The sequence below is a fragment of the Tachyglossus aculeatus genome, chromosome 5 (genome assembly GCF_015852505.1).
Source record: "Tachyglossus aculeatus isolate mTacAcu1 chromosome 5, mTacAcu1.pri, whole genome shotgun sequence".
NCBI lineage: Eukaryota > Metazoa > Chordata > Mammalia > Monotremata > Tachyglossidae > Tachyglossus > Tachyglossus aculeatus.
This window is the reverse complement of record NC_052070.1, coordinates 13,121,488-13,146,051: the sequence shown is the minus strand read 5'-3', so window position 1 is coordinate 13,146,051 and position 24,564 is coordinate 13,121,488. Positions and strand designations below refer to the sequence as shown.

At 44.9% G+C, this 24,564-nt stretch overlaps 1 protein-coding gene across 6 annotated transcripts in view; it reads left to right on the top strand.

Annotated features, from left to right (window-relative positions):
* Window positions 1-24,564, top strand: part of DLGAP1 (DLG associated protein 1) — a 1,082,148-nt gene that overhangs the window by 1,021,534 nt on the left and 36,050 nt on the right. For all 6 annotated transcript variants that reach the window (XM_038747081.1, XM_038747079.1, XM_038747080.1 and 3 more), the window contains one exon: window positions 5,240-5,667. In XM_038747081.1, the coding sequence (XP_038603009.1) occupies window positions 5,240-5,667 (428 nt within the window). The remainder of the gene's footprint in view (window positions 1-5,239; window positions 5,668-24,564) is intronic.

The following is a 24,564-nucleotide window of genomic DNA, read 5'->3' as shown; positions in this document are numbered from 1 at the left end:
GCACCTCGTGCCTGCAAGGCACCAATTAGCGAGAAAGCACGGGGGTTGGAGAATGTGGATTTGGTTGGAGTTTTCGGATCGTATATGAAAAAGCTCCTTTCCCGATCTGAGTCATGGCCAGCATTTAACCGGTAGGTTCAAAACGACACTGAGGAATCTGAGCAGGGTAAAGGACCAAGCAGAAGTTTTGAGTCTAAAGGTTTGGAAAATGTCTTAGAACAGAAAGTCTTTTGAAAGCGATGTGGGAAGGCACGTTCTAAAGGAACCAACAGGAAACTGAGCAGGTTGGATCGCTCTGTCCGGTTCAAAAGGCTCGGCTTCTAATCTCGACCATTTTCATTTTGCTTAGCTTCCATTGCTTTCTGGGTGACTTAACAGTTAACTGCCATTAATCTATTGCCAAGGCATTTTTCTTAAGAAGATAGATACATTTACACGGCCTACGGTCGGGACTGGCCCTTCTGGAAAGTCTGCGAGTCGGAGTTTTGTGCAGATAAGGAAACAAAGGCAAACGAAACTAGGTCATTCAGTTTTGTGGGGAGTGGGGAGGGGAATGGATGGGGGTGTGGACAGAGTCCGTCTTAGGTGGCTTTTGCTCGGTTGGAAAACAATAAGGGACCGGTATTCTTGAAAGTTTGGAAATGTAATGCCTCTGGCAAGACATCATCTTGGTAAGTAGAGCTTAGTGTTTTCACAGTTGGGATTTGGTGTGAATCCGAAAGCCAGAATACAAACTGCATTTATTCATTCAATAGTTCTTTATTGGGCGCTTACTGTGTGAGGAGCACTGTACTGAGCGCTTGGGAGAGTACAATAGAAGAATAACCTGACACATGCCCAGCCCACATCAAGCTTACCATCTAGAGACTGAAGTATAAATAATCACCCGCTTGACACTCAGCAAAAAGGAGACAGCTTGGCACTAGAGGCAGAAACAACTTGAAGGAAGTAATACTACTACTACTATTACTACTACTACTAATAATAATAATGTATATTAAATGTGGTGTTTATTAAGCACTTACTATGTTCCAATCATTGTAATAAGTGTTGGGGTAGTTACAAGCAAATCGGATTGGACCCAGTCCCTGTCCCACGTGGGGCTCACGGTCTTAATCCCCATTTCACAGAGGAGGGAACTGAGGACCAGAGAAGTGAAGTGACTTGTCCAAGGTCACACAGCAGAAAATTGGCGGAGTGGGGATGAGAACTCAGGTCCTTCTGACTCCCAAGCCCATGCTCCAACCACTAGACCGTGCTGCTTCACAAACCAAAGTGAGAGAAGGTAAATTGCAGAACAAGTCTCTCTCTAGCAGAAGCATGAGAAAACAGTGAGTTGTCATTTGGAGGTTTATGCTTCCATGATTCAATTGCTTTCTGATGCTTTTTCATTTTGTTTTTGGTTTTTTATGGCATTTATTAATAATAATAATAACAATAATGGCATTTATTAAGTGCTTACTATGTGCAAAGCACTGTTCTAAGCGCTGGGGAGGTTACAAGGTGATCAGCTTGTCCCACGGGGGGGCTCACAGTCTTAATCCCCATTTTACAGATGAGGTAACTGAGGAACAGAGAAGTTAAGTGATTTGCCCAAAGTCACACAGCTGACAATTGGCAGAGCTGGGATTTGAACCCATGGCCTCTGACTCCAAAGCCCCAGGCTCTTTCCACTGAGCCACGCTGATTAGGCGCATATTATGTATCAAACACTGTTCCAGGCTCTGAGGTACATACAAGTTAATTAGGTCGGGTACAGTTCCCGTCCTGCATGGGGCTCCCAGTCTAACTAGGAGGGAAAGCAGGTATTGAGTCCCCATTTCACAGTAGAGAGAACTGAGGCAAAGAGAACTTGAGTTACTTGCCCAAGGTCATACAGCAAGAAATCGGCAGAGCTGAGATTAGAACCCAGATCTTCTGATTCCCAGACCTGTGTTCTTTTGTTCAATTGTACTTATTTAGAGAAGCAGCGTGGCTCAGTGGAAAGAGCCCAGGCTTTGGATTCAGAGGTCATGGGTTCAAATCCCAGCTCTGCCAATTGTCAGCTGTGTGACTTTGGGCAAGACACTTCACTTCTCTGTGCCCCAGTTACCTCAGCTGTAAAATGGGGATAAAGACTGTGAGCCCCACGTGGGACAACCTGATCACCTTGTATCTACCCCAGCACTTAGAACAGTGCTTTGCACGTAGTAAGCACTCAACAAATACCGTCATCATTATTATTATTATTTATTGAGTGCTTACTGTGTGCAAAGCACACTAATATATAAAGAGCTTCTCATCTTTATAGGACAGTAGACATTAAAATAAATGACAAATAATGGAAATAATGAGGATAAGATATGGCCAGGATGTTGACTTTCCAACTGTCCCTTAAAATTGGGAGAGGGTGTCTATTCTTGCCACTCCCCACTTTCAGGAAAACTGGGGTTGAAATATACACTGTGTACACGTGTACTCTTGCACAAATCAGTTTCTTTTCAGCACTGTGACACACTTTATACAAACAGTCCTGTGGTTCCAGATGAATGTGCTCTATATCCTCAACAGTATTTTAGCCCAAATACATTGTGGAAATTTGTTTTATGGCAAAATTGAGGGAATAATAAATTTAACCACCTGGGTAGTGCAGGCTGATTAAAAAGATTGTTGTGGGTTGGTAAATAATTTGAGGATATCTACATGGTTTTGTGGTCTGGCAGATTAGGAGAAGCAGCATGGCTCAGTGGAAAGAGCACAGCCTTTGGAGTCAGAGGTCATGGGTTCAAATCCCAGCTCTACCAATTGTCAGCTGTGTGACTTTGGACAAGTCACTTCACTTCTCTGGGCCTTAGTTACCTCATCTGTAAAATGGGGATGAAGACTGTGAGCCCCCCTAGGGACAACCTGATCACCTTGTAACCTCCCCAGTGCTTAGAACAGTGCTTGCACATAGTAAGCGCTTAATAAGTGCCATCGTTATTAGTAGTAATAATAATAATAATCATATATACTAAGCAGCGTGGCTTAGTGGGTAGAGCATAGGCCTGAGAGTCAGAAGGTCTTGGGTTCTAATCCCGGCTCGGAGTATCTTAGCTCCGTATCTGCTCGGCCGCTGCCTGCTGAGTGACCTTGGGCAAGTTACTTCACTTCTCTGTGTCTCAGTTCCCTCATCCGTAAAATGGGGATTAAGACTGTGAGCCCCATGTGGGACGGGGACTGTGTCCAGACCGATTTGCTTGTATTCACCCCAGAGCTTAGTACACTGCCTAGCACATAGTAAGTGCATAATAAGATACAAGACAATAAGTAAGGGGCCACCCTAACAGGGAGGCAGAACAGATTTTGAATGCCCATTTTACAAATGAGGTAAAATGTCTCTGCTGTGTGACTTTGGGCAGGTCACTTCACTTCTTGGGCCTCAGTTACTTCAACTGTAAAATGGGGATTAAGAGTGTGAGCCCCATGTGGGACAGGGACTGTGTCCAACCTGATTAACTTGCATCTCCCCCAGTGCTTAGAACAGTGCTTGATACTTAGAAAGAGCTTAACAAGAACCATCATTATTATCATTAGATGAGGAAACGGAGGCACAAGGTAAGTCTGTTGCTCAAGGTCACACAGCAAGCAGGTGGTAGAGTTGGATTATTATTATTATTATTATTATTATTATTATTATTATATCTCTGATTTCTCTAAGGCAGATAACCTTAGGTACCTTTTCAAACATGACAGTCTCCACAGAAAGCCATTGACAAACCCTACCAGCATTCTTAATGATAATAATAATTAATAATTATTAATATTATTAATATTAATTATTATGGTATATGTTATGGATTTACCATGTGCCAAACACTGTTCTAAGCACTGGGGTAGATACAAGGTAATCCGGTTGGATACAGTCTTTGTCCCACGTGGGGCTCACAGTCTTCATCCCCACTTTCCAAGTGAGGTAACTGAGGCCCAGAGAAGTGACGTGACTTACCCAAAGTCAGAAAGTCTCTGCACACAGTAAGCGCTCAATAAATACGATTGAATGAATGAATGAAGTGTCAGAGCCGGGATTAAAACCCACATTCTCTGACTCATTCATTCGTTCATTCAGTCGTATTTATTGAGCACTTACTGTGTGCAGAACACTGTACTGAGTGCTTGGAAAATACAATACAGCAATAAAGAGAATCAATCCCTGCCCACAACGGGTTTACATTCTAGAGTGGGGCAGACATCAAAACAAGTAAACAGACATCAATATAAATGAATAGACTCCCAAACCCGGGCTCTTGCCACTAGTAATAACAATAATAACTGTGGTCTTTGTTAAGCACTTATTATGTTCCAGGCAGTGTGCTAAGCACTAGGGTAGAGACAAACAAATTGGGGTGGACACAGTCCCTGTCCCACATGGGGCTCACCGTCTCAACCCCCATTTTCCAGATGAGGAACAGAGGCCCAGAGCAGTGAAGTGACTTGCCCAAGAGCAGACAAGTGATGAAACCGTGCCCTTCTGCCTCGGAGGCACGTGCTCTCTGGACTCCACCATGCCGCTAGGCCGGCCTGCTTCATTCATTCATTCATTCATTCATTCAATCGTATTTATTGAGCGCTTACTGTGTGCAGAGCACTGTACCAAGCGGGGCGCTTACTGTGTGCAGAGCAGTGTACTAAGCACTTGGGAAGTACAAGTTGGCAACATATAGAGATGGTCCCTACCCAACAGTGGGCTCACAGTCTAGAAGGGGGAGACAGAGAACAAAACCAAACATACTAACAAAATAAAATAAATAGAATAAATATGTACAAATAAAATAAATAAATAAATAAATAGAGTAATAAATACGTACAAACATATATACATATATACAGGTGCTGTGGGGAGGGGAAGGAGGTAAGGCGGGGGAGGAGGTGGAGAAGGCCTGGGAAGGCCTCCTGGAGGAGGTGAACTCTCAGTAGGGCTTTGAAGGGAGGAAGAGAGCTAGCTTGGCGGATGGGCAGAGGGAGGGCATTCCAGGCCAGGGGGAGGACGTGGGCCGGGGGTTGACGGTGGGACAGGCGAGAACGAGGCACAGTGAGGAGGTTAGCGGCAGAGGAGCGGAGGGTGCGGGCTGGGCTGGAGAAGGAGAGAAGGGAGGTGAGGTAGGAGAGGGCGAGGTGATGGACAGCCTTGAAGCCCAGGGTGAGGAGTTTTTGCTTCCCGCCCTTCCTCCCGGGGTGTGAAATCCGCCGCCCTGAGCCGTCCCCGCTGTGCTCTCCCCAGTTTCCGCAGGTTCACCCGATCCAACAGCGTGACGGCGGCCGTGCAGGCGGACCTGGACTTCCAGGAGAGCCCGGACAGCCCGCCGGTCCCTCAGGAGGACGGCAGCAGCCCGGGCCCGCCTCCCGCCTCCCGCCAGGTGTCCCGGGACGCGGGCACCTCCACCGTGAGCATCCAGGGCTCCGGGAACCACTACCACGCCTGCGCCGCGGACGATGACTTTGACGCGGATTTTGACCCCTCCATCCTGCCCCCTCCCGACCCCTGGATCGACTCCATCACGGAAGACCCCATGGAGGCCGTCCACAGGTCAGTGTGTCACCGCGACGGCCACTGGTTCCTCAAGCTGCTCCAGGCCGAGAGGGACCGGATGGAAGGTTGGTGTCAGCAGATGGAGAGAGAAGAGCGGGAGAATCATTTGCCCGAAGACAGTAAGTACCATCCATTTCTGTCCCCCTGCGCCTTCCCCGCCTCCCCTTGTAAACGAATAAGGTGTCCGGTTCCGGTTAATAGTAATGATAAGAAAAAGAAGAAGAATGATGGTACTCGTTAGCCTACGCGCCAAGGACTGTTCTAAGCGCTGAGGTGGACGCAAGGTAAAACGATGATTATTATTATAATGATCATCATTATTAAAAAGGATGGTAGGGTTTGTCAGTGGCTTTCTGTGGAGACTGTCATCAATCAATCAATCGTATTTATTGAGCACTTACTGTGTGCAGAGCACTGTACTTAAGCGCTTGGGAAGTACAAGTTGGCAACATATAGAGACGGTCCCTACCCGAAAGTGGGCTCACAGTCTAAAAGGGGGAGACAGAGAACAAAACCTAACATACTAGCAAAATAAAACAAATAGAATAGATATGTACAAGAAAAATAAATAGAGTAATAAATATGGACAAACATATATACTTATATACAGGTTTGAAAAGGTACCTAAGGTTATCTGCCTTAGAGAAATCAGAGATATAATAATCATAATCATCATCATGATCATTCATTCAATCGTATTTATTGAGCGCTTACTGTGTACTAAGTGCTTGGGAAGTCCAAGTTGGCGACATATAGAGACGGTCCCTACCCAACAGTGGGCTCACAGTCTAAAAGGGGGAGACAGAGAACAAAACCAAACATACTAACAAAATAAAACAAATAGAATAGATATGTACAAGAAAAATAAATAGAGTAATAAATATGGACAAACATATATACATATATACAGGTTTGAAAAGGTACCTAAGGTTATCTGCCTTAGAGAAATCAGAGATATAATAATCATAATCATCATCATGATCATTCATTCAATCGTATTTATTGAGCGCTTACTGTGTACTAAGCGCTTGGGAATTACAAGTTGGCAACATATAGAGACGGTCCCTACCCAACAGTGGGCTCACAGTCTAAAAGGGGGAGACAGAGAACAAAACCAAACATACTAACAAAATAAAATAAATAGAATAGATAGGTCCAAGAAAAATAAATAAATAAATAGAGTAATAAATATGGACAAACATATATACATATATACAGGTTTGAAAAGGTACTAAGGTTATCTGCCTTAGAGAAATCAGAGATATAATAATCATAATCATCATCATGATCATTCATTCAATCGTATTTATTGAGCACTTACTGTGCACTAAGCGCTTGGGAAGTCCAAGTTGGCACCATATAGAGATGGTCCCTACCCACCAGTGGGCTCACAGTCTAGAAGAATCAGGTTGGACACAGTCCCTGTCCCACGCAGGGCTCACACTCTTAATCCCCATTTTATAAATGAGGTAACTGAAGCCCAGAGAAGTGAAGTGACTTGCCCAAGGTCACACGGCAGATACGTGGCGGAGCCGGGATTAGAACCCACGACCTTCTGACTCCCCTGGCCCGTGCTCTATCCACTAAGCCACGCTGCTTCTAATAGTAGTAACTATTAAATATATAATATAATAACTATTATAGTAATAACTACAACTATAAAGCTAGCTCTCTTCCTCCCTTCAAGGCCCTACTGAGAGCTCACCTCCTCCAGGAGGTCTTCCCAGACTGAGCCCCCTCCTTCCTCTTCCCCTTCCCCCTCCCCATCCCCCCACCTTACCTCCTTCCCTTCCCCACAGCACAGTATATACGTTTGTACATATTTATTACTCTATTTATTTATTTATTTTACTTGTACATATTTATTCTATTTATTTCATTTTGTTAATATGTTTTGTTTTGTTTTGTTGTCTGTCTCCCCCTTCTAGACTGTGAACCCGCTGTTGGGTAGGGACTGTCTCTATATGTTGCCAACTTGTACTTTCCAAGCGTTTAGTACAGTGCTCTGCACACAGTAAGCGCTCAATAAATACGATTGAATGAATAATACCTGTGGTATTTGTTAAACACTGATTCTGTACCGGGCATTATCGTGGATACAACAAATTGGGATGGACACAGTCCCTGTCTCTCTTGGTCTCACAGTCTCAATCTCTATTTTGCGGATGAGGTAAATAAGCGTTTAGTACAGTGCTCTGCACACAGTGCTCAATAAATTCGATTGAATGAATGAATGAGGCCCAGAGAAGTGAAGTGACTTGCCCAACAAATCAGGATGGACACAGTCCCTGTCTCTCTTGGGGCTCACAACCTCAATCCCCATTTTACGGATGAGGTAAATAAGCGCTTAATACAGTGCTCTGCACACAGCGCTCAATAAATTCAATTGAATGAATGAATGAGGCCCAGAGAAGTGAAGTGACTTGCCCAAGGTCACTCAGCAGACAAATGGCGAAGCCGGGATTAGAACCTGTGACCTTCTTACTCTCAGGCCCAGGCTCCATCCACTACATCACTGTCATCCGCAGCGTGGCTCAGTGGAAAGAGCCCGGGCTTTGGAGTCAGAGGTCAGGGGTTCAAATCCCGGCTCCGCCAACTGTCAGCTGTGGGACTTTGGGCAAGTCACTTCACTTCCCTGTGCCTCAGTGACCTCATCTGTAAAATGGGGATTAAGACTGTGAGCCCCCGTGGGACAACCTGATCACCTTGTAACCTCCCCAGCGCTTAGAACAGTGCTTTGCACATAGTAAGTGCTTAATAAATGCCATTATTGTTATTATTATTATTATCCGCCTACCCACCCACGACTCTCAGCTAGATAAACCGGGCAGAACCAGCGGTCAGCACAGACTCCAAGGCGCCAAGGAATTGTGGTATTTCTTCTGCACTTACTCTGCCGCCAAGCACTGTGCTTAGCACTGAGGCAGGCAGAAGCAGCGTGGCTCAGCGGAAGGAGCCAGGGCTTTGGAGTCAGAGGTCATGGGTTCAAATCCCGGCTCTGGCAATTGTCAGCTGTGTGACTTTGCGCAAGTCACTTCACTTCTCTGTGCCTCCGTTACCTCATCTGTAAAATGGGGATGAAGACTGTGAGCCCACGTGGGACAACCTCATCACCTTGTATCAACCCCAGTGCTTAGAACAGTGCTTGGCACATAGTAAGCACTTAATAAATCCCATCACTATTATTATTATTAGTAGACAGAAGATAAGCAGGTCCCACATGGCGCTCACAGTCTAAGCAGGAGGGAGAACAGGGATTGAATCCTTATTTGGCAGGTAAGGGAACTGAGGCACAGAGAGGTTAAGGGACTTGCTCAAGGTCACATAGCAGACAAGTGGTGGGGCTGGGATTAGAACCCAGGCCTGGGCTCTTGCCACTAGGCCACGCTGGGTTTTATAATCGTGGAAAGGATGGTGGGTGTACGGAGAAAATAAATCCACAAATGTAATGGGGCCTGTACTTCCCAAGCGCTTAGTACAGTGCTCTGCACACAGTAAGCGCTCAATAAATATGATTGATTGATTAATAGGTAGAGCACGGGCCTGGACGTTAGTAAGACCTGCATTCTAACCCCAAATCCACCACTTTGTCTGCTGTGGGTGAACTTGGGGAAGTCACTTCACTTCTCTGTGCCTCAGTTGCCTCATCTGTAAAATGGGGATTAAGACTGTGAGCCCCACGTGGGACACGGACTGTGTCCAATACAGTTTGCTTGTATTCACTCATTATGGCTCAGTGGAAAGAGCCCGGGCTTTGGAGTCAGAGATCATGGGTTCGAGTTCCGGCTCTGCCACTTGTCTGCTGTGTGACCTTGGGCAAGTCATTTAATTTCTCTGAGCCTCAGTTACCTCATCTGTAAAATGGGGATTAAGACTGTGAGCCCCACGTGGGACAACGTGATCACCTTGTATCCCCCCCAGCGCTTAGAACAGTGCTCTGCACTGTAAGTGCTTAACATATGCCATTATTATTATTATTATTATCATTATTATTATTTAACTTCTCTGAGCCTCAGTTACCTCATCTGTAAAATGGGGATTAAGATTGTGAGCCCCACGTGGGGCAACTTGATCACCTTGTATCCCCCGCAGTGCTTAGAACAGTGCTCTGCACATAGTAAGCGCTTAACAAATGCCACCATTATTATTATTATTATTTAACTTCTCTGAGCCTCAGTTACCTCATCTGCAAAATGGGGATTAAGACTGTGAGCCCCACGTGGGACAACTTGATCACCTTGTATCTCCCCAGTGCTTAGAACAGTGCCTTGCACGCAGTAAACGCTTAACAAATGTCATCATTATTATTACTATTATTACTATTATTATTCATTCAATCATATTTATTGAATGCTTTCTGTGTGTTGAGCACTATACTAAGCGCTTGGAAACTACAGTTCGGCAACAAATAGAAACAATCCCTACCCAGATGGGCTCACAGGCTAGAAGGGGGGAGATAGACAACAAAACAAAACAAAGCAGGTTGTATCTACCCCAGCGCTTAGCACACTGCCTGGCACATAGTAAGTACTTAACAAAGATTACTATTATTATTATTATTACATAGCAGCGTTTCATTCATTCATTCATTCAATCGTATTTATTGAGCGCTTACTGTGTGCAGAGCACTGTACTAAGCGCCTGGGAAGTACAAGTTGGCAACATATAGAGACAGTCCCTACCCAACAGTGGGCTCACAGTCTAGAAGCGTTTAACTCAGTGTTGCAGGAAATGTTTTCTCTTCGGGAAGCAAGTGAAGCTCATGATGACGGACATCTGACATTTTGTCAGGTCATTTGTTAAGAGGCGGGTTTTCCCACCGTCAGCTGGCTTTAACATATTTATTACTTATATATGTATATAGGTTTATAGGTTTGTACATATTTATTACTCTATTTATTTATTTTCCTTGTACTTATCTATTCTATTTATTTTATTTTGTTAGTATGTTTGGTATTGTTCTCTGTCTCCCCCTTTTAGACTGTGAGCCCACTGTTGGGTAGGGACTGTCTCTATATGTTGCCAATTTGTACTTCCCAAGCGCTTAGTACAGTGCTCTGCACATAGTAAGCGCTCAATAAATACGATTGATGATGATGATGATGATGAGTAATTATGGTATTCGTTAAGCACTTATTCTGTATCGGGCAGTGTCGTGGATTCAAGCAAATCGGGTTGGACACGGTCCCTGCTCCACATTCATTCATTCATTCATTCAATCGTATTTATTGAGCGATTACTGTGTGCAGAGCAGCATAAGCGCTTGGGAAGTCCAAGTTGGCAACATAGAGAGGCGGTCCCTACCCAACAGTGGGCTCACAGTCTCAATCCCCATTTTACAAATGAGGTAAGTGAGGCCCAGAGAAGTGAAGTGATTTGCCCAAGGTCACACAGCAGACATGCGGCAGAGTCGGGATTAGAACCCATGACCTTTTGATATCCACTGCATCACCATGGCCCGCTGTCACCCGGTAACCCCAGCTGGGATTCCAAACGTTGAAACAAAGGTGATCGGACAAGACATTCCCGAAGAAACCTGGGAAAAGCAGTGTGGCCGAGGGGAATGGGCACAGGTCCGGGGACATGGCAGGCCTGAGTTCTAATCCTGACTCCACCACAGCTTGCTGCGTGACCTTGGGCAATAGACTTCCCTCACCTGTGCCTCGGTTTCCTCATCTGTAAAATGGGGGTTCCAAACCTGTTCTACCTCCCCGCTAGACAGCGTGGCCCATGTCTTCTAGACTGTAAGCCCACTGTTGGGTAGGGACCGTCTCTTTATGTTGCCAACTTGGACTTCCCAAGTGCTTAGTACAGTGCTCTGCACACAGTAAGCGCTCAGTAAATACAATTGAATGAATGAATGAATGTGGGGCACGCATTCTGTCTCATCTTATCTTGTATCTACCCCAGTGCTTAGAAAATAATAATAATAATGGCATTTATTAAGCGCTTACTATGTGCAAAGCACTGTTCTAAGCGCTGGGGAGGTTACAAGGTGATCAGGTTGGCCCAAGTGGGGCTCACAGTCTTAATCCCCATTTTACAGATGAGGTAACTGAGGCCCAGAGAAGTTAAGTGACTTGCCCAAAGTCACACAGCTGACAATTGGCAGAGCCGGGATTTGAGCCCATGCGCTCTGACTGCAAAGCCCGGGCTCTTTCCACTGAGCCACGCTGCTTCTCTAGAAAATGCTTGGCACATCTTAAGCGCTTAGAACAGTGCTTTGCACAGAGTAAGCGCTTAACAAATACCAAAATTATTATTATTATTCTTAAGCATTTAACAAATACCACAGTCATTATTAATATCATTATTGTGGTTAAGCCAATAGTTTTAAGGATCAAGATGATCAATATTATGAGAGTTAACTTGTAAAATAAATCCCCATTGAGCGTAGTTGATGATGAGGAAATGGAAAATAGAGAGCAGAGGCTACATCTAGAAAGTAATAGGTAAAATTACGTGTTAGTTAAGTGCTTACTATGTGCCAAACTCTAGATCTAAATACTAAGGCACATACAAGATAATCAGGTTGGAGAAAGTCTCTGTCCTACTTGTTGCTTTGGTGCTTTGCACAGAGGGAGCGCTTAATAGGTGTCATCATTATTACTACTATTATTCCCTGGGCTTCAGTGACCTCATCTGTAAAATGGGGATTATAATAGGAATAATATTGATGGCATTTGTTGAGCGCTTACTCTGTGCAGAGCACCGTTCCGGGTGCTGGGGAGGTTACAGGGTGATCAGGTTGTCCCACGGGGGGCTCACAGGCTTCATCCCCATTTTGCAGATGAGGGAACTGAGGCCCGGAGAGGTGAGGTAACTGGCCCCAAGTCACACAGCTGACAATTGGCGGAGCCGGGATTTGAACCCGTGACCTCTGACTCCAAAGCCCGGGCTTTTTCCACTGAGCCACACTGCTTCTCGTGGGATTAAGACCGTGAGTCCCCCGTGGGACAACCTGATCACCTTGTAACCTCCCCAGCGCTTAGAACAGTGCTTTGCACATAGTAAGCGCTTAATAAATACCATCATTATTATTATCATTATTATTATTATTATTATCTGAGCAGGAGAGCAGCTATTGATTCCCCATTCTATATATGAGGAACCTGGGGAATAGAGCAGTTAAATATCTTGTCCACATAGCAGGCATTCAGTGTAGCTGAGATTAAAAGAGAAGCAGCGTGGCTCAGTGGAAAGAGCCCGGGCTTTGGAGTCAGAGGTCATGGGTTCAAATCCCGGCTCCGCCAACTGTCGGCTGTGTGACTTTGGGCAAGTCACTTCACTTCTCTGGGCCTCAGTTCCCTCATCTGTAAAATGGGGATGAAGACTGTGAGCCCCCCGTGGGACAACCTGATCACCTTGTAACCCCCCAGCGCTTAGAACAGTGCTTTGCACATAGTCAGCGCTTAATAAATGCTATCATTATTATTAAGTCCTTTGATTCTCAGGCCCACATTTTTTTAATGTTGTTCTTAAGTGCTTACTATGTGCCAGGCATTATACTAACTCAAGGAGTTGATATGGGATAATCACGTTGGACACAGTCCCTGTCCCACATGGGGCTCAAGACCCTAATCCCCACTTTACAGATAGAGAAGCAGCATGGCCTAATGGATAGATCACAGGCCTGGGAATTAGAAAGTCATGGGTTCTAATCCTGACTCTGCCACTTGTCTGTCGTGTGACCCTGGGGAAGTCAACTAACTTATCTGTGCCTCAGTTCCCTCTTCTGTAAAATGGGGATGAAGACTGGGAGCCCCAAGTGGGACAGGGACTGTGTCCAACCCAATTATCTTGTATCTACCCCAGTGCTTAGAACAGTGCCTGGCACATAGTAAGTGCTTAAAAAATACCATAATTATTATTGCTATGATGAGGTAACTGAGGCACAGAGGAGTGAAGTGATTTGCCCTAGGTTACACTGCAGACAAATGGTGGAGCTGGGATTAGAACCCACGACCTTCTGATTTCTAAGCCTGTGCTCTTTCCACTAGTCCATCCTGCTTCTCTATATGTTGCCAACTTGTACTTCCCAAGTGCTTAGTACAGTGCTCTGCACACAGTAAGCGCTCAATAAATACGATTGATGATGATGATGATGATCAATCAATCAGGGGTCTTTATTCACTCAATCGGATTTATTGAGCGCTTGCTGTGTGCAGAGCACTGTACTAAGTGCTGGAGAGAGTTAAATATAACTGAGTTGGTAAACCCGTTCCCTGCCCATAACAGGTTTACAGTCTAGAGGGGGAGACAGACATTAATATAAATAAATAGATTATGGGTATGCGCATAAGTGCTGTGGGTCTTCTAAGAAGTCTCATTGCCAAAAAATAGTTTTCTGTCCCCACTTTCAGATCCCAGACTGAGCCCCCTCCTTTCTCTCCCCCTCCTCCCCCCCACCTTACCTCCTTCCCCTCCCCACAGCACCTGTATATATATATAAATGTTTGTACGTATTTATTACTTTATTTTATTTGAACATATTCTATTTATTTTATTTTGTTAATATGTTTTGTTTTGTTCTCTGTCTCCCCCTTCTAGACAGTGAGCCCGCTGTTGGGTAGGGACCGTCTCTATATGTTGCCAACTTGTACTTCCCAAGCGCTTAATACAGTGCTCTGCACACAGTAAGCGCTCAATAAATACGATTGAATGAATGAATGAATGAATCTCCCACTGGGTTATGCCCAGTCAGCTGTACCAAAAGTGATCAAAATCCTGTCAGTCTATTTAAGCGAGAACTGGAATAGGATGTTAAATACTTTGAGATTTATCTTCAAAATAGCGGGTTTATTGGGTTTATGATTCCCCCTGTTATTCTCTAGAGGTCCAAGAAAGAGTACAAGACCTCTTTCGAAGAGCCAAAAGTCAGAGAGAGAGCCACCTGGAGAGCCTTTTATTTTAATTTATTTATTTTACTTGTACATATCTATTCTATTTATTTTATTTTGTTAATATGTTTGGTTTTGTTCTCTGTCTCCCCCTTCTAGACTGTGAGCCCACTGTTGGGTAGGGACTGTCTCTATATGTTGCCAACTTGTACTTCCCAAGCGCTTAGCACGGTGCTCTGCACACAGTAAGCGCTCTTTCGAAGAACCAAAAGTCAGAGAGAGAGCCACCTGGAGAGCCTTTTATTTTATTTTATTTATTTTGCTTGTACATATCTATTCTATTTATTTTATTTTGTTCATATGTTTGGTTTTGTTGTCTGTCTCCCCCTTCTAGACTGTGAGCCCACTGTTGGGTAGGGACTGTCTCTATATGTTGCCAACTTGTACTTCCCAAGCGCTTAGTACAGTGCTCTGCACACAGTAAGCGCTCAATAAATACGATTGAATGAATGAAGGAATGAATGACTGGGAGAAGAGAAAATGAGGGTCTAGTCAAGTGCAGGGAGCATGTCTACCAACTCTGTTCTAGAGAAGCAGTGTGGCACAGTGGAAAGAGCCTGGGCTTTGGAGTCAGATGTCACGGGTTCAAATCCCGGCTCCACTAATTGTCAGCTGTGTGACTTTGGGCAAGTCACTTCACTTCTCTGTGCCTCAGTTACCTCATCTGTAAAATGGGGATTAAGACTGTGAGCCTCCCGTGGGACAACCTGATCACCTTGTAACCTTCCCAGCGCTTAGAACAGCGCTTTGCACATAGTAAGTGCTTAATAAATGCCATTATTATTATTATTATTATTATTATTATGGTACTCTCCCAGGCACTTAGTACAGTGCTCTGCAAGCAGTAAGCGCTCAATTAATATGACCGATTGATTGATCGGAAGACCTCTTGGAGGAGACATGCTTTTAATAGAGCTCTGAAGGTGGGGAGAATGATTGTCTGTCTGATATGATGAGGGAGGACATTCCAGGTCTGAGACAGGACGTGGGTAGTGAGATTGACAAGTCTGAGGGACAGTCGTTGGCATAACGTGTGGGCTGGGTTGTTGTGGAAATCTGGGAAGTAAAATTGCCGGGGGCTGGGTAATTAGTGCTTTAAAGACATTGGTATGGAGTTTTTGTTTGATGCAGAGGTGGATGAGTAACCACAGGAGGTTCTTGAGGAGTGAGTGGGGAAACACAAGCTAAATGTTTTTGTAGAAAAATGTCCCGGCCTTCAGAGTGAAGCATGGACCGATGTGGGGAGAGACAGAAGGCACAGAGATCAGCAAAGAGGCTAATGCAATAGTCAAGGCAGGATAGGTTGAGTGCTTGGATTAATGTGGTAGCAGTTTGGTTGGAGAGGAAAAGGACAGATCTCAGCAACGTTATGAAGATGGAACCGACAGGATTTGCTGACATTGAATTATGTGGATTGAACGAGAGAGTTGAGTCTAGGATAACGCCAAGGTTATGGGCTTGTGAGGCAGGGAGGATGGTGGTGCTGTCTACAGTGGTGGGAAAGTCATGGGGAGGACGGGATTTGGGTGGGAAGACTAAGAGTTCTGGTGTTAGATATGAACCTTTCCCTCAATAAAGCTGGGGAGAAAGATATTACCCAAAATTTCAGGTAGGGGGAAGCAACAGAGTTTAAATCAATCAATCGTATTTATTGAGCGCTTACTGTGTGCAGAGCACTGTACTAGGCTCTTGGGAAGTACAAGTTGGCAACATATAGAGACAGTTCCTACCCAACAGTGAGCTCACAGTCTAAAAGAAAAAAGTAGGAAAGTAAAACAAATTACCGAAACCCAGGCTCGAACCAGGGACCTTTAGATCTTCAGTCTAACGCTCTCCCAACTGAGCTATTTATCTCTCTATCTAGGTATATAGATCATTGGATAGATATAAATGTATATAATATGTGCATATATATACACACATATATATATATATATATATATATATATATATATATATATATATATGATTTTTCCAGGATAAGGGTGTGGCCCACACCATCAAAGACTGTTGATCAGTCACGGAGTAGAGTCGGATAAATTCTTTGGTAAGGAAGTCACTGTTGACTTTGGAAAGAACAGTTTCAGGGGGATAGGGGAGCGGAAGCCAAATTGTAGGGGGTCAAGATGAGAGTTGGAAAAGAGAAAGTGGAGACAGCAAGTATAAACAACCCACTCAAAGAGTTTGAACAGGGATGGTAGGAGGGAAACGTGACAATTAGCTAGAAAAGCAGGATGGCCTAGTGGATAGAATACAAGCCTGGGAGTCAGAAGGACCTGGGTTTTAATCTCCGTTCCGCCACTTAATAATAATAATAATAATAATGGCATTTATTAAGCGCTTACTATGTGCAAAGCACTGTTCTAAGCGCTGGGGAGGTTACAAGGTGATCAGGTTGTCCCACATGGGGCTCACAGTCTTAATCCTCATTTTACAGATGAGGGAACTGAGGCCCAGAGAAGTGAAGTGACTTGCCCAAAGTTGCACAGCTGACACTTGGCAGAGCCGGGATTTGAACCGATGACCTCTGACTCCAAATCCCGTGCTCTTCCCACTGAGCCACGCTGCTTCCCTGTATAATGATGGCATTTATTAAGCGCTTACTATGTGCCAAGCACTGGGGTTGATACAAGGTAATGAGGTTGTCCCACGTGGGCTCACAGTCTTAATCCCCATTTTACAGATGAGGTAACTGAGGCAAAGAGAAGTGAAGTGCCTTGCCCAAAGTCACACAACTGACAATTGGCAGAGCCGGGATATGAACCCATGACCTCTGACTCCAAAGCCCAGGCTCCTTCCACTGAGCCACGCTGCTTCTGACCACACTTGTCTGCTGTGTGACCTTGGGTATGTCACTTAACTTCTCTGTGCCTCAGTCATCTCATCTGTAAAATGGGGATTAGGACTGTGAGCCTCATGTGGAACACGGACTGGGTCCAACCTGATAAGCTTGTATCTACCCCAGTGCTCCCCTCTCGGGGTCACACATGGAGAGTTTCCAGTCCTCTGCCAGTCTCGACTACGGGAGGGAGAGTCGAGCAGAGGCCTGCCCGTGCCATTCCTAGCTTGGGCAGTGGCTGGCAAGTGACGGGCAACCTGCCACAATTCAAAACTCACCCATGACGGGCAACAGCGGCATGGGAGAGAGTCAAGGGCGGAGACTTGACTTTACTGTGCGGAAGGAGGCAATGGTAAACCACTTCTGTATTTTTACCAAGAAAACTCTCTGGATCCACTACCAGAATGATTGCAGATGGAGAGCAGGGCGGTCTGGGAGAGATGTGCCCGTGGCGTCACTATGGGTCGAAACGACTCTATGGCATAAGACGAGACACAGACCCCAGCACTTAATACAGTGCCTGGCACATAGTAAATGCTTAACAAATACCATTGAAAAAAACAATAAACTGGATGGTAGATACAAGCCCTACTATGGAGAAAAGATCCTCTAGACTGTAAACTCACTGCGGGCAGGGAATGCGTCTCGTCTATTGTGTTGTATTCTCCCAAGTGCTTAGTGGGAAGCAGCATGGCTCAGTGGAAAGAGCCCGGGCTTTGGGATCAGAGGTCATGGGTTCAAATCCCGGCTCCGCCACTTGTCAGCCGTGTGACTTCGGGCAAGTCACTTAATAATAATAATGGCATTTGTTAAGCGCTTACTATGTGCAGAGCACTGTTCTAAGTGCTGGGGGTTACAAGGTGATCAAGTTGTCCCACGTGGGGCTCACAGTCTTAATCCCCATTTTACAGATGAGGTAACTGAGGCTCAGAGAAGTTAAGCGACTTGCCCAAGGTCACACAGCAGACACGTGGGGGAGTCGGGATCCGAACCCATGACCTCTGACTCCAAAGCCCGGGCTCTTTCCACTGAGCCACGCTGCTCCTCTATGCCTCAGTTACCTCCTCTGTGCTTCAGTTAACTTCTCTGTGCCTCAGTTACCTCATCTGTAAAATAGGGATTAAGACTGCGAGCCCCATGTGGGACAACCTGATCATCTTGTAACCTCCCCAGCGCTTAGAACAGTGCTTTGCACATAGTAAGCACTTAATAAATGCCATCATTATTATTATTATTATTAGTGTGGTGCTTCTTTATCTCACTAAGAAAGGAAAAACAAGTCTATTCAAGGAGACCCCTACTGCAGCTGGGATTGTGGTATAATATGTGATATGTGAGTCATGAGACACTTCTCATTTTGGCTGTCATAAGCTTTCCTGGTCTGGAGGAGAGAGGAGGGGAAAGGATCAACCCCATTTTAAAATTATTAGTAAGATATCAGCTTCTCTGTGATGTCACCAAAGTCGCCTGACTTTGACAGCTGCTTCCTGGGGACATTCAGTGAAATAGTCCTCTCTGAGGGAGTAATTTCCTTTTTTTTTTTTCCTGAAGCCAAACAATGCATATAAAAACAGGCTCAGATAGAAAGGCCAAAGCTTCCCTACTAATAACCTTAAGCCCAAATTGTGCCTTTTTCAATCACCATTTGCTCGAATATAATAATGATAATAATATGTTAATATCTGTCTCCCACTCGAGACTGTAAGCATCGTAGAAGCAGCGTGGCTCAGTGGAAAGAGCCCGGGCTTTGGAGTCAGAGGTCATGGGTTCAAATTCCGGCTCTGCTAATTGTCAGCTGTGTGACTTTGGGCAAGTCACTTCACTTCTCTGTGCCTCAGTTCCCTCATCTGTAAAATGAGGATTAAGACTGTGAGCCCCCTGTGGGACAACCTGATCACCTTGTAACCTCCCCAGCGCTTAGAACAGTGCTTTGCACGTAGTAAGCGCTTAATAAATGCCATCATTATTATTATTATTACTGCGTACAGGGAATGAGTATATTAGTTGTTACATTGAACTCTCCCACGCACTTTGTACAGTGTTCTGCACATAGCACTCAATAAATACAATTGAATGAACGAATAATAATATTTGTTAAGCGCTTACTGTGTGTACCAACCGCCGGGGTAGATAAAAGCAAACTAGGTTGGACACAATCCCCGTCCCACAAGGGGCTCCCCCATTTTACAGATGAGGTAACTGAGGCCCAGAGAGGTGAAGTGGCTTGCCCAGGGACACACAGCAGACAAGAGGCGGAGTGAGGATTAGAACCCTGGTCCTTCGGACTCCCGGGCCTGTGCTCTATCCACTAGGCCACGCCGCTTCGTTGTCTGATAAAATGAGAGCAGAGCAGGGACGCTAGTTTCTGTTTTCTTCAACATCTGAATCTAGCAGTTGTTAGTGTATTTTGGACTTGAGAACCGACTAACGAAAATCTGCAAGCGAATGAGGTTTGCCTCAGCACCGCGGCAGCTGACATGAATGCTTTTCTCTCTACACTTGAAGTAAAACGATACAATCTTCCCTCAGACAATGCGGCCCTTGTGTCAAACAGCTGCTTCAAGGAGACGCCTCACTGCTATTTGACAGTGGCCTGTATGTTACATCGATACGTCTGGTATTATCTAACTGGGAATGAAACGACCAGATGGAATTGAATGTTTCTAGCTAGAAATGCAGTCTGCCACTGCTTATAAAAATCGAAGCTAGGATTTCAGTGGCCCTCCGAAGAAATACCGCTATATTGTATTTAGTAGTCTCTCGGTCTCCCGCATCATGGGTTACTTATCGTGAGGAATTTGGGTGTTTTAGCTGAAACTCTTTACTGATAAGCCCTCAGTGTGTGCAGTGGGCTGAATGATTCTACTTGAATTTAACTTGGTAATTCATCCCAGTTGGGTGAAACTTGGCCCTGTGTCTCCTTGGCAGCAAATTGTCATCTGCTTTAAAGCACTCAATCACCTTGTTCCCTCCTACCTCACCTCGCCTTCTCTTCTTCTATGACCCGGCCAGCACCCTCCGCTCCTCTAATGCCAATCTTCTCAACGTACCTCCATCTCGCCTAACTCGCGGCCGACCCCTCGCCCGCGTCCTGCCTCTCGCCTGGAACACATTCCCTCCTTAAATCCGACAGACAGTGACTCTCCCTAACTTCAAATCATTATTGAAGGGCCATTGAGAAGCGGCGTGGCTCAGTGGAAAGAGCACGGGCTTTGGAGTCAGGGGTCATGGGTTCAAATCCCGGCTCCGCCAATTGTTAGCTGTGTGACTTTGGGCAAGTTACTTAACTTCTCTGGGCCTCAGTTCCCTCATCTGTAAAATGGGGATTAAGACCGTGAGCCCCACGTGGGACAACCTGATCACCATGTATCCCCCCAGCGCTTAGAGCGGTGCTTTGCACATAGTAAGCGCTTAACAAATACCATTATTATTATTATTATTATCTCCTCCAAGAGGCCTTCCCTGACTGAGCCCTCCTTTCCCCTTCTCCCACTCCGGTCTGCATCACCCTGACTTGCTCCCTTTATTCATCCCCTCTCCCATCATCATCATCATCATCATCAATCATATTTATTGAGCGCTTACTGTGTGCAGAGCACTGTACTAAGCGCTTGGGAAGTACAAGTTGGCAACATACAGAGACAGTCCCTACGCAACAGTGGGCTCACGTGGCTTAGTAGCAAGATCCTGGGCTTAGGAGGCGGAGGTCGTGGGTTCTAATTCTGGCTCCGCCACTTGTCATCTGTGTGACCTTAGGCAAGTCACTTAACTATTCTGGGCCTCAGTACCTCATCTGTAAAATGGGGATGAAGACTGTGAGCCCCCTGTGGGACAACCTGATAACTTGTATCTACCCTAGTGCCTAGAACAGTGCTTGACACATAGTAAGCGCTTAACAAATATTAACATTATTATGTCCAAATCCGTAATTTATTTATATTAATGTCTGTCTCCCCCTCTAGGCTGTTAGTTCACTGTGGGCAGGGAATATGTCTGTTAAAATGTTATATTGGACTCTACCAAGCGCTTAGTACAGTGCCCTGCACCCAGTAAGCACTCAATAATTACAACCGATTGATCAATCGATTCATTCATTCATTCAATAGTATTTATTGAGCGCTTACTGTGTGCAGAGCACTGTACTAAGCGCTTGGGAAGTACAAGTTGGCAACATATAGAGACGGTCCCTACCCAACAGTGGGCTCACAGTCGATCAATTGATTGATTGGGACTGGTATTGGAAGCTGCAATGGCTTTCTCCCGGTTTCAGGGTTTTTTAGGGAAGTTTCAGGCAGGGCCTGTTATACCTGTGATTCAGTGAAGTTGCTCTGCACTTGCTCAAGTATTTTATGTGATATTCTTCTGGTGAGCCTTGAGATCATGTGAAGCCAATAATAATGGTATTTTTTAAGCACTTACTACATGCCAGGCACTGTACTGAGAGCCGGAGGACATACAAGATAATCGGGCCAGACACAGTCCCTATCCCACATAGGGTTCACGGTCTTCAACCCCCTTTTACAAATGAGGTAACTGAGGCACAGAGAAGTTAAGTGACTTGCCCAAGGTCACACAGCAGACACGTGGCAGAGTCAGGATTAGAACCCATGACCTCTGAGTCCCAAGCCCAGGCTCTTTCCACTGAGCAACGCTGCTTCTTGTTAAGAGACTTAAGAGAGGTTAAGTGACTTGACCACAATCACGCATCTGACAAGTGGTGGAGGCAGGATTAGAACCCACAACCTCTGACTCCCAAGCCCATTCTCTTTCCACTAAGCCATTATTAATAATAATAATAATAATAATGGTATTGGTTAAGTGCTTACTATTTGTCAAGCACTATTCTAAGCACTTGGGTAAAGACACGCTAATTAGGTTGGACACAGTCCCTGTCCCACATGAGGCTCACAGTCTTAATCCTCATTTTACAGATGAGTTAACTGAGGCCCACAGAAGTTAAGTGACTTGCCCAAGATCACACAGCAAACAAGTGACCGGGTCAGGATTAGAACCCAGGTCTTTCTGAATCTCAGGCCGATGTTCTATCCAGTAGACCATGCTGCTTCCAACCTGATTTGTTTGTATCCTCCCCAACGCTTAGTACAGTTCCTGGAACATAGTAAGTGCTTAATAAATATTATTATTATTATTATTAAAATGTCTATCTTCCCAGCTAGGCTATAAACTCCTTGAGGGCAGGGATTGTGTCTACTTATTCTTTTGTACTGTTCCAGGCACTGAGTAAACACCAAGTAAGTGCTCAGTAAATACAATCGATTGTTTATCAGGAGTATTGGAAGCAGCCCACAGGACAAAATTCTTCTAGGGTAATAATAATAATAATAATAACGGCATTTATTAAGCGCTTACTATGTGCAAAGCACCGTTCTAAGCGCTGGGGAGGTTACAAGGTGAACAGGTTGTCCCACGGGGGGGCTCACAGTCTTCATCCCCATTTTACAGATGAGGTAACTGAGGCCCAGAGAAGTCAAATGACTTGCCCAAAGTCACATAGCTAACAAATGACGGAGCCGGGATTTGAACCCATGACCTCTGACTCCAAAGCCCGGGCTCTTTCCACTGAGCCACGCGTCTGACATAAAGCTAAGTCAAAACAGCTAAAATTGAAATTCTCAAAGGCAGCAGAGATCAAGCTCTGTCATATTGTACACTCATTCATTCAATCGTATTTATTGAGTGCTTACTGCTGTACTCAGTGCTTAATAATGATGGTATTTGTGAAGCGCTTACTATGTGCAAAGCACTGTTCTAAGCGCTGGGGAGGTTACAAGGTGATCAGGTTGTCCCACCTGGGGCTCACAGTTTTAATCCCCATTTTACAGATGAGGTAACTGAGGCACAGAAAAGTTAAGTGACTTGCCCAAAGTCACACAGCTGACAGTTGGCGGAGCCTGGATTTGAACCCATGACTTCTGACTCCAAAGCCCGGGCTCTTTCCACTGAGCCATGCTCCTTTGCACTCAGTAAGCACTCAATCCACAGTCTTCTAGACTGTGAGCCCGTTGTTGGGTAGGGACCGTCTCTATATGTTGCCGACTTGTACTTCCCAAGCGCTTAGTCCAGTGCTCTGCACACGGTAAGCGCTCAATAAATATTATTGAATGAATGAGTCCATGCAGAGATTGATCAAAATCACCCAAACCTAAGGACCAGTCCCCTCTAAACTATAAACTCCTTGTGGGCAGGGAATATGTCCGTCAACTCAGTTATATTGTACTCTCCCAAACTCTTTGTACAGTGCTCTGCTAAAATTGAAATTCTTGAAGGCAACAGAGATCAAACTTATATTGTACTCTCCCAATGATAAACACTCAATAAGTGCTCAGTGCACACAGTAAACACTCAATAAATACCACTGATTGATTGATTCGTGAATCAAAATCACCCAGCTTAGGAACCAGTCTCTGTTACAAGTCATAGAGAACATAGCAGCAAGAACTCTGCCTCCTCCGAAACCGTATTCGCCAATTTAAAATTCCCAGCTGAAACGGATTGAATTTCATTTCCCTAATTCTTCACAGGCTTCATAAATGAACTTACCTGTCAAAATGATACCCTAGCTAAATGGAAGGGGAAAATGAAGATGAAGGTTTTAAAGGGTTAGAGACAAGAGCCTAAATGTTTTGATCTTAATGTGGTATTTGGCTCCCTGTTTTAGCTCTGGAGAGCTCTGATTTTCATTTCCATGAAGGGTTCCACCTGCAAATATCATTCTACATTCCTCAGCCAAATTTGGGCTTCTTTAAACCATCAAGCCTAAGTCTCCCAGATGAGAAAGGGAAATCGTCTGTCAGCCCTTCTATTGCAGAGAAGCTGGAAGCTTTTGGTGACAGTTTTCAAAGGCGCCTAGAGCAGTAAGAAATTTCTCCTTCATTTGTTTTGGTTTCTAACCTCCTCTTGCCCACCTGTGCATTTCAGGGTGAAGCACTGGGGTGCTTTATACTTCATTCATTCATTCATTCAATTGTATTTATTAAGCACTTACTGTGTGCAGAGCACTGGAAGTATAAGTTGGCAACATATAGAGACGGTCCCTACCCAACAATGGGCTCACTGTCTAGAAGGGGGAGACAGTCAACAAAACAAAACAAAATATATTAACAAAATAAAATAAATAGAATAGGATAGTAAATATGTACCACTGAAATCATCCAGAAAATTGGGTTTAGGGCAAACATTTCCTCTCTCCATTCTGTTCCTCACCAACCTACCTCCTCACTTCCCACTTTTTTTTTTAATGGTATTTGTTAAGCGTT